The following is a 10,794-nucleotide window of genomic DNA, read 5'->3' on the forward strand; positions in this document are numbered from 1 at the left end:
GTGTATTCACTTTTTCAAATTTTCAAACGATTTCTTTTTTCTTTCTTTTTCTTTTTTAATATTTTTTCTCTTTTTCATTTCTTTTCTTTTTTCATAAATACAGAAAAAGAAAAAAATCATATTTATTTTTAATTTTTATTAATATATTTTAATTTTTTCTACTATATTCTTTACTTTTGTGTATATTTTTTCAAATTCTATTTACCCCATCATCTCATTTTAGTCTACTTCAGTGTATTCATTTTTCAAATTCTCAAACGATTTCCTTTTTTTCTCCCCCCCTCTTTTTTTCCTCTAATCTCCCAAACCACTTTCAACACCCAGACCAAAACACAACTAGGATCTAGCATCATTTATTCGACGTGTGTGTGTGTGTGTGTGTATGTGTGTGTGTGTGTTTAATTTTTAATTTTAATATTTTTTAAATTTAAATTTTCCTTTTAATTTCAATTTTTCTACCTCATTAATTCCTTTTCTCCCTTCAAAATGACAAAACAAAGGATTTCACCCCAAAAGAAAGAGCATGAAGAAACGACAGTCAGGGATTTAACCAACACAGATAGAAGCAAGATGTCTGAGCCAAAATTCAGAATCACGATAATAAGAATACTAGCTGCAGTTGAAAATAGATTAGAATCCCTTTCTTCAGAGATAAAAGAAGTAAAAAATAGCCAGAATGAAATTAAAAATGCTATAACTGGGATGCAATCAGGATGGATGCTGTGGTGGCAAGGATGGATGAGGCACAACAGAGAATCAGTGATATAGAGAACAAACTTATAGAGAATAATGAAGCAGAAAAAAAGAGGTAGATGAAGGCAAAAGAGCACGATTTAAGAATTAGAGAAATCAGGGACTCATTAAAAAGGAACAACATCACAATCATAGGGGTCCCAGAAGAGGAAGAGAGAGAAATAGGGGTAGAAGGGTTATGTGAGCAAATCATAGTGGAAAACTTTCTAACCTGGGAAAAGACACAGACATCAAAACCAGGAAGCACAGAGGACTCCCATTAGATTCAACAAAAACTGACCACCAACAAGGCATATCATAGTCAAATTCACAAAATACTCAGGCAAGGAGAGTCATGAAAGCACCAAGGGAAAAAAAAAGTCCCTAACCTACAAGGGAAGACAGATCATGTTTGCAGCAGACCTTTCCACAGAAACTTGGCAGGCCAGAAAGGAGTGGCAGGATATACACAATGTGCTGAATCAGAAAAAAATGCAGCCACGAATTCTTTATCCAGCAAGGCTGTCATTCAAAATAGAAGGAGAGATAAAAAGTTTCCCAGACAAACATAAATTAAAGGAGTTCATGACCACTAACCAGCCCTGCAAGAAATTTTAAGGGGACTCTCTGAGGGGAGAAAAGATAAAAAAAAAAAAAAAGACCAAAAGCAACAAAGACTAGAAAGGACCAGAGAACACCACCAGAAACTCCAACTCTACAAGCAACATAATGGTAATAAATTCATATCTTTTAGTACTTGCTCTAAACGTCAGTGGACTCAACGATCGAATCAAAAGGCACAGGGTAACAGAGTGGATAAGAAAACACGATCCATCAATATGCTGTTTACAGGAGACCCACTTTAGACCTAAAGACACCTTCAGATAGAAAATAAGGGGATGGGAACCATCTATCATGCTAATAGTCAACAAAAGAAAGCCAGAGAAGCCATACTTATATCAGACAATCTAGACTTTAAAATAAAGACTGTATCAAGAGATGTAGAAGGGCATTATATCATGATCAAGGAGTCTATCCACCAAGAAGACCTAATAATTGTAAACATTTATGCTCCAATGTGAGAGCACCCAAATATATAAAATCGATTAATCACAAACATAAAGAAACTCATCGATAGTAGTACCATAATAGTAGGAGACTTCAACACCCCACTCACAACAATGGACAGATCATCTAATAAAAAATCAACAAGGAGGGGCGCCTGGGTGGCTCAGTCGGTTAAGCGTCCGACTTCAGCTCAGGTCACGATCTCACAGTCTGTGAGTTCGAGCCCCGCGTCGGGCTCTGGGCTGATGGCTCAGAGCCTGGAGCCTGCTTCCGATTCTGTGTCTCCCTCTCTCTCTGCCCCTCCCCCTTTCATGCTCTGTCTCTGTCTCAAAAATAAATAAACATTAAAAAAAAAAAAACTTTAAAAAAAAAAAAAAAAAAAAAAAAAAAAAAATCAACAAGGAAACAATGGCTTTGATGACACATTGGATCAGATGGACTTAACAGATATATTCAGAACATTTCAACCTAAAGCAGCAGAATATACATTCTTCTCCAGTGCACATGGAACGTTCTCCAGATTAGACCATATACTGGGACACAAATCAGCCCTAAGTAAGTACAAAAAGATCAAGATCATAAATACATATTTTCAGACCACAATGCTATGAAACTCAAAATCAACCACAAGAAAAATTTGGAAAGGAAACAAATACTTGGAGACTGAAGAACATCCTGCTAAAGAATGAATGGGCTAACCAAGCAGTTAAAGAGGAAATTAAAAAGCATACGGAAGTCAATGAAAATGATAACACCACAACTCAAAACCTCTGGGATGCAGCAAAGGTAGTCATAAGAGGAAAGTATACAGCAATCCAGGCCTTCCTAAAGAAGGAATAAAGATCTCAGATACACATCTTAAACTTACACCTTAAGGAGCTGGAAAAAGAACAGCAAATAAAACCCAAAACCAGCAGAAGACAGGAAATAAGAAAGATTAGAGCAGAAATTAATGCTATTGAAACAAAAAAATGCAGTAGAACAGATCAATGAAACCAGAACCTGGTTCTTTGAAAGAATTAACAAAATTGATAAACCACTAGCCAGTTTGGTCAAGAAGAAAAAGGAAAAGACTCAAATAAATAAAATCAAGAATGAAAGAGGAGAGATCACAACCAACACAACAGAAACAAAAACAATAATAAGGGAATATTATGAGCAATTATATGCCAGTAAAACGGGCAATCTGGAAGAAATGCACAAATTCCAAGAAACATATACACTACCAAAACTGAAACAGGAAGAAATAGAAATAGAAAATTTGAACAGACCCATAACCAGTAAAGAAATAAAATTATTAATCAAAAATCTCCAAAAAAACAAGAGTCAGGGCCAGATGGCTTTCCAGGGGAATTCTACCAAACATTTAAGGAAGAGTTAACACCTATTCTCTTGAAGCTGTTCCAAAAAATAGAAATGGAAGGAAAACTTCCAAACTCTTTCTGTGAAGCCAGCATTACCTTGATTCCAAAACCAGACAGAGACCCCACTAAAAAGGAGAACCATAGACCAATTTCCCTGATGAACATGGATACAAAAATCTTCAACAAGATATTAGCCAACCAGATCCAACAACACATTAAAAAAAATATTCACCACGACCAAGTGGGATTTATACCTGGGATGCAGGGCTGGTTCAATATCCGCAAAACAATTAACATGATTCATCACATGAATAAAAGAAAGGACAAGAACCACCTGATCCTCTCAATAGATGCAGAAAAAGCATTGGACAAAATACAGAATCCTTTCTTGATAAAACCCTCAAGAAAGTAGGGATACAAGGAGCATACCTCAAGATCATAAAAGCCGTATATGAACGACCCAATGCTAATGTCATCCTCAATGGGGAAAAACTGAGAGTTTTCCCCCTAAGGTCAGGAACAAGACAGGGATGTCCACCCTCGCCACTGTTATTCAACATAGTATTGGAAGTCTTAGCCTCTGCGATCAGACAACACAAAGAAATAAAAGGCATCCAAATCAGTGAGGAAGAGGTCAAACTTTCACTCTTTGCAGATGCTACAAGGAAAACCCTAAAGATCCCACTGAAAAACTGCTAGAATTGATTCATGAATTCAGCAAAGTTGGAGGATATAAAATCAATGCACAGAAATTGGTGGCATTCCTATACATCAACAATGAAGCAACAGAAAGAGAAATCAAGGAATCGATCCCATTTACAGTTGTACAAACAACCATAAAATAGCTAGGAATAAATCTAACCAAAGAGGTGAGATATCTATACACTGAAAACTATAGAAAGCTTATGAAAGAAATTCAAGAAGACACAAAGAAATGGAAAAAGATTCCATGCTCCTGGATAGGAAGAACAAATATTGTTAAAATGTCGATACTACCCAAAGCAATCTACATATTCAATGCAATTCCTATCAAAATAACACCAGCATTCTTCACAGAGTTAGAACAAATAATCCTAAAATTTGCATGGAACCAGAAAAGATCCCAAATAGCCAAAGCAATCTTGAGAAAGAAAACCAAAGCAGGAGGCATCACAATCCCAGAATTCAAGCTATACTACAAAGGTGTAATCATCAAGACAGTATGGTACAGGCACAAGAATAGACACTCAGATCAATGGAACAGAATAGAGAACCCAGAAATCGACCTGCAAACATATGGCCAACCAATCTTTGACAAAGCAGGAAAGAATATCCAATGGAATAAAGACAGTCTCTTCAGCATGGTGTGGGAAAACTGGACAGCGACATGCAGAAGAATGAACCTTGACCACTTTCTTACACCAGACACAAAAATAAACTCAAAATGGATGAAAGACCTCAATGTAAGACAGGAAGCCATCAAAATCCTCGAGGAGAAAGCAGGCAAAAACCTCTTTGACCTTGGCCACAGCAAGTTGTTACTCAACACGCCTCCGGAGGAAAGGGAAACAAAAGCAAAAATGAACTACTGGGACCTCATCAAAATAAAAAGCTTCTGCACAGTGAAGGAAACAATCAGCAAAACTAAAAGGCAACCAACAGAATGGGAGAAGACATTTGCAAACGACATATCAGATAAAGGGTTGGTATCCAAAATCTATAAAGAACTTATCAAACTCAACACCCAAAAAACAAAGAATCTAGTGAAGAAATTGGCAAAAGACATGAATAGATAGTTCTCCAAAGAAGACATCCAGATGGCCAACTGACACATGAAAAAGTGCTCCACATCACTCATCATCAGGGAAATACAAATCAAAACCACAATAAGATGCCACTTTACACCTGTCAGAATGGCTAACATTAACAGCTCAGACAACAACAGATGTTGGCGAGGATATGGAGAAAGAGGATCTCTTTTGCATTGTTGGTGGGAATGCAAGCTGGTGCAGCCACTCTGGAAAACAGTATGGAGGTTCATCAAAAAACTAAAAATAGGTTTTTTTTTTATGACTATGACTCAGTTTTTTATGACTCAGCAATTGCACTACTAGGCATTTATCCAAGGGATACAGGTGTGCTGTTTCAAAGGGACACTCCCTTGTTTATAGCCGCACTATCAACAAAAGCCAAAGTATGGAAAGAGCCCAAATGTCCATCAATAGAGGAATGGCTAAAGAAGATGTGGTATATATATACAATGGAGTACTACTCGGCAATCAAATGAATGAAATCTTGCCATTTGCAACTACATGAATGGAACTGGAGGGTATTATGCTAAGTAAAATTAGTCAGTCAGAGAAAGACAAAAATCATATGACTTCCCTCATATGAGGACTTTAAGAGACAAAACAGATGAACATAAGGGAAGGGAAACAAAAATAATATAAAAACAGGGAGGGGGACAAACAGAAGTGACTCATAAATATGGAGAACAAACTGAAGGTTACTGAAGGGGTTGTGGGAGGGGGGATGGGCTAAATGGTTCAGATTTCCTCCTGAAATCATTGTTGCACTATATGCTAACCAATTTGGATGTAAATTTTAAAAAATAAAATATAAAATTAAAAAAAATTCTTTTACACAAATGTTCATAGCAGCTTTATTTGTAATAGCCCCACTGGGGCTAATCTTATGGTCATCAGCAGGTGAATAGACAAATTGTTTTATAGGCTTATGATGGGATACTACACAGCAACAAAAAGCAACAAACTCTTGATAATTATAACCATGGGAGAATCTCAAGATAATTATGCTGAGAAGAAGCCAGACAAAAGAGTACATGTGATTCCATCATACAAAATTATAAAATATGCCAACTAATTCATGACAGAAGTGTTGCCTGGAGGCAGGAGGGAGAGGGTTGAAAGAAGGATTACAAAGGTTCATGAGGCAACTTTTGAGGTGATGCATATGTTCATTACCTCGATTGTGGTCATGGCTTCACAAATACATATGTTTACCAAATCTTATAGAATTGTTTACTTTAAATTTGTACAGTTTATTTTTATGAAAATTACACCTTAATAAAGCCATAAAGATGCAAATTTACTATGTATCTTCCCTCCATGTTGTACAAGTCTTCTTGTGTGACCCCAAATACAAAATATTTCTCCTGTAGGTTTTCATTGGCCTAAAACTATGGTTTTTAAAAAAGTTATGGATGATGGCTTTCTGAATCCATGTGGTATACTGCTTATTTTGAAGCCAGCATCATCCCGACCTATCTGGCAATCTTCCTCTATATCTGAATAGAGGAATTAATGCTGCTTGTCCTGAACCCCTTCTAGCAGAGTTTTGAGGCAGGTTCTGACAATGTGATTTGGAAGGTGGAGGAGAAGAAAAGGGATGTGTGAACACAAAAAGTATCCAGGCCTGAATTTCTTACTTCCCTCTGCATCTGGGAAAACATTCCCATGTAGTCTCTGGACTCATGAAGCTCCTTGATGTGAATCCGTGGAGAGTGGGCTCCAGAGAACAGCCTGAGCTAAGCTTCCGTCTATGTGTCTAGAGATAAAAGTTTACAGAGTTACAGATGTGTCCATCTACAAAACTTTATCCTGATAATCCTGATTCCTTACCTTGTGGGGAAAAAATATTTGATTAAAGCTTGGCAACAAAATGTGACAAATAGATGGTATTAGAAACCATCCTTGGGGCACCTGCATGGCTCAGTTGGTTGAGCGTCTGACTCTTGATTTCAGTTCAGGTTGTGATCCCAGGGTTGTGGAATCGAGTCCCATATCAGAGTCTGCTTAAGATTCTCTTTCTCTACTTCTGCCCCTCTCCCCCACTCACACACTCTCTCTAAAATAATAATAGAAAAGCATCCTTCAGGTTAAACCCTCTTAAGAGTATAGCATTAGTATTTGTTGCCTAATTCACATAAAAGAGTCACCTTACACATATAAGAGTCAACAAAACAGTGAGGGAATAAGATAAGAACCTCAGAGCATTCTGTAGGGATTCAACAACTTCATTTATGATGTTTCTTCTGTGTAGAACTCATATTTTTCACTTTTTAATGATTTAGAAAATCAATTATATTTGACTACTAAAATATTTGACTATAAAATAGTGTGACTTTTCTTTTGAAAGGCTTTTATTGAAAAGATAGTATTTTACATTGGTAATATTTTAGGACCAAGTAAACACTGTGTTTTAATTAAACTCCACATGTTAATTATTTTTGTTTAAGAAATATTCAGTAAGTGCTTAAAAAAGAACAGTGTTCTAAATATTGGGGTACATTGCTGAAAAACACATAATAACTCAGTAACTTCACTTCTTATTACTTTCTCTGTATTCAACCCCAACTATTTTCTGGGAGTCAGTAGATTTTAGACTGGCTCACAATGGATACGTGAAAACATAAAGTACTGTATTTAATGCTTTAGAGACTATTATCCTCTCAGCTACAGAAACGTGCTGGGATGTTCTGTTAAAGAACTTCCACATCAGGTAGTGTCCTAAGAAGAAAGTAGACCTGGGAGGTCAGGATTGCTGCTGTTCAGATTTCCAAGTGCCACCTGAAGACTGCCATGTGCCTCATAAAGTCAGGGACAAAGACATCTTGCTGACTCTGGGAGGACCCTGGCCACCATGCATCCTGTTTCAGTCCCCATCCAGCAGGGGGTGCAGCTTCCTAACACAAACACCTTTCCTGAGAAATGTGGGCTTCCACTGATCATTGCTCTGTCTCTCCAACGCTTCTTCCTGCTGAGAATGAAGCACATATTATCTAGGTGACACTCTAGAGATGAACTCTTCTCCAGGCTTCGTGACTGTGGTACTCTTGATGCTTGGTAAGTAAAATGCCTCTTAGTATTTGGATTGTTTCATCTATTGTGACAGCAAAACCTATAACTATAATTTTATACAGGAGATTTATGCCCAAGATGACACAGGTCTCTTTTCTTTTTCCCCAGGACGAACCCATGGAGATGGAGACTCAGTGACCCAGATGCAAGGCCCAGTGACCATTCCTGAAAGGAAGTCCTTGACTATAAACTGTACTTATTCAACAACATGGACCCCCACTCTGTTCTGGTATGTCCAATATCCCAGAGAAAGTCCACAGCTCCTCCTGAAAGCCTTGAGGGACAAGGAGACGGGAAGTCACAAAGGTTTTGAAGCCACCTATGACAGCAAATCCAAATCCTTCCACTTGGAGAAGTCCTCAGTGCAAGCGTCAGATTCAGCTGTGTACTACTGTGCCCTGAGTGACACAGTGACAGGGACTGCAGGGGGAGCTGAGCACAAACTCTGAGCAGAACAGGAGCCCAGATGCTCAGCGTCTCTGACTGATCCTTTCTGGTTCCAGCACAGCGTATGGTGGTTTGCCCCTCAGTGTCTGCTTGATATAAAAGTCGTACAAATGGCTAGAGCATGGGAACCAGAAGGAACATTCCCCAAACCCAGCTGTTCATTAGTGCAATATAAATGCAATAGTTCCTAAGCCAGGACCTAAGTAATTTCAAGGTGAAACCACATAACATTGAAGTGGTGTCTTGCTCACCCTGCAGTGAAAGTCCAGCCCCACAAGTTGCTGAGGCCCCCCTGGTGGGTATTGCTGTGTCCAATGACACACTGAGAGAGCCAGGGTGTGCCCGAGAAGGTGGTGTCTGTCCCAAGTCTTCCTGACAGAGGATGGGCAGGAGAGGTGATGGGAGAGCTGCAGCCCAAAACCAGGTTTGAATAGAGAAAGAAGGGGAGGGAAGAAAGGAGGGGAACATATGTAAGTGAGCAATGAAAAAAGAGACAAAGGACTTTTGTCCTGGTTTCTTTTCTAGTAAGACAGATGGTAGACACAGGCTGATATTCAAAATGAAGGGAGGGGGCAGACACATAATTGAGGAAATGATGCACCTAAATCATGACCTGTGTCCTTCCTTTTATTCTTGGCCAATACGCAGATCCGTTGTCTCTCTAACAAGAAGGCCTTGAGTGAGGGGTGGTTTTGTAGGGCCAATGAAAGATGCAGCATACATATTCCTCTCTGTACCCTTTGAAGCCCTATTAAAAAGAGAGTAAAGAGACTGTGAAATATATGAACCCCCAAAGAGAACGGAAAAAGCAGATGACAGCAGATAGTAATGTCAGAAAAATTTTCAAGGGTGAGCAACATATGGAGCTGTACGAACTCGCTCAGCTGGCCGAATAAAGAAGAAACCGAGGAGGCAGAGTGGTGAAACGACTTAGTGTGTGCTGTTCCCTCAGCAGAGGGTTAGGAAAAAGAAGCACCTATTGTATTTTAGTAGTTGAGATAGTGTCGTGTGTGTGTGTGTGTGTGTGTGTGTGTGTGTGTGTGTGTGTTTGGGGGAAGTTTGGAGGATACTAGGAGGACTGAATAGAAAATATATAAGTAGTGGGCAGCCCACGTTCTTTACCTGAGCCTATCTAGCAAGCAAGGATCGCTTCTCAAACCCTGCAGATGAATGGAAGTTAGTCATTATGAACTGAGGAAGAGCACCTCAAAAAGGAAGCCAAAACAATTAAAATAGAAAAATATCATAATTAATTATTCACTTCAGGGAAAAGAAAACATTGTTCAATAAAGGAACATACTCCGGGCACCTGGGTGGCTCAGTCGGTTAAGTGTCCGACTCCTGATTTTGACTCAGGTCATGATCTCATGGTTCATGAGTTCGGGTCCTGCATGGGGCTCTGCACTGACCCTGCAAAGCCTGCTTGAGACTCTCTCTCTCCCCCTCCCCTGCTCATGCTCTCTCTTTCAAAATATATAAATGAACTTAAAAAAATTTAAAGAAAGAAAGGGACATACTCATATTAGTCTATAGGTTTCACTCAAATTGTCTTCTAGGTAAATTTTAGTAAGATATACCACTAATAGCGGTGATTGGGCAGAATACCTATTTCCCCCACACCTTGTGTATAACTGAGGTTTTTGAGCTTTGCTTGTCAGTTACATTTCTTTTATTATTAACAGTTTCTTTAATTATGAAGGAGATGGAGCTTCATTTCATATATTTCAAAGCTGATTACATGTTTTCTCTATAAATTCTCTGTCTATCTCCATCCATTTCCTACTAGGTTACTGTCTTTTAAATATACAGATTTGAAGGAACATTGTCTGTTTAGAAAATTGTAATATGGGTGTCATATACATGCATCTTTTTAAAATGTTTATTATTATCCTTTGACTGCATGGGCTTTTTTATTTTTTTGCCATTCAGAATTTTTAAAATAGTATGTAGTAAGTGTAACAAAAAATTTTTATGGATTCTGAGTCATGTGTCCTGCTTAAAAATCCATAGCATTCTAAAATGATAACATTTTATCTCATATTTTCTTTAGCTTCTCTCAAATTGCTTTTCTCTTTAAACCTTTAATTTAGATGCGTGTGTGTGTGTGTGTGTGTGTGTGTGTGTGTGTGTTTATGTGTGTGTGTATGCATGTGAAGTGAAGTGAGCTTCAAGGCTTTCTATTTTCCTTAATTTTTGTTTGTTTGTTTATTTTGAGGCAACTACCAAGGCTCAACATCTATTCTTGAATTAATTTTTCTTCATTGATTTTAAATATTCTCTGTCTTTTCCCCAGTTTAAAATTTTTCCTTATTAAGGTGTTTAAC

At 38.1% G+C, this 10,794-nt stretch overlaps 1 gene segment (V, D, J or C); it reads left to right on the plus strand.

Annotated features, from left to right (window-relative positions):
• Positions 1–7,962: 7,962 nt before the first annotated feature.
• On the plus strand, positions 7,963–8,472 carry LOC122222607. The segment is given in 2 exon segments: positions 7,963–8,008; positions 8,132–8,472. Coding segments are annotated over 2 exon segments (387 nt in total).
• Positions 8,473–10,794: the final 2,322 nt, after the last annotated feature.

The sequence above is a fragment of the Panthera leo genome, chromosome B3, assembly GCF_018350215.1.
Source record: "Panthera leo isolate Ple1 chromosome B3, P.leo_Ple1_pat1.1, whole genome shotgun sequence".
Taxonomy (NCBI): domain Eukaryota; kingdom Metazoa; phylum Chordata; class Mammalia; order Carnivora; family Felidae; genus Panthera; species Panthera leo.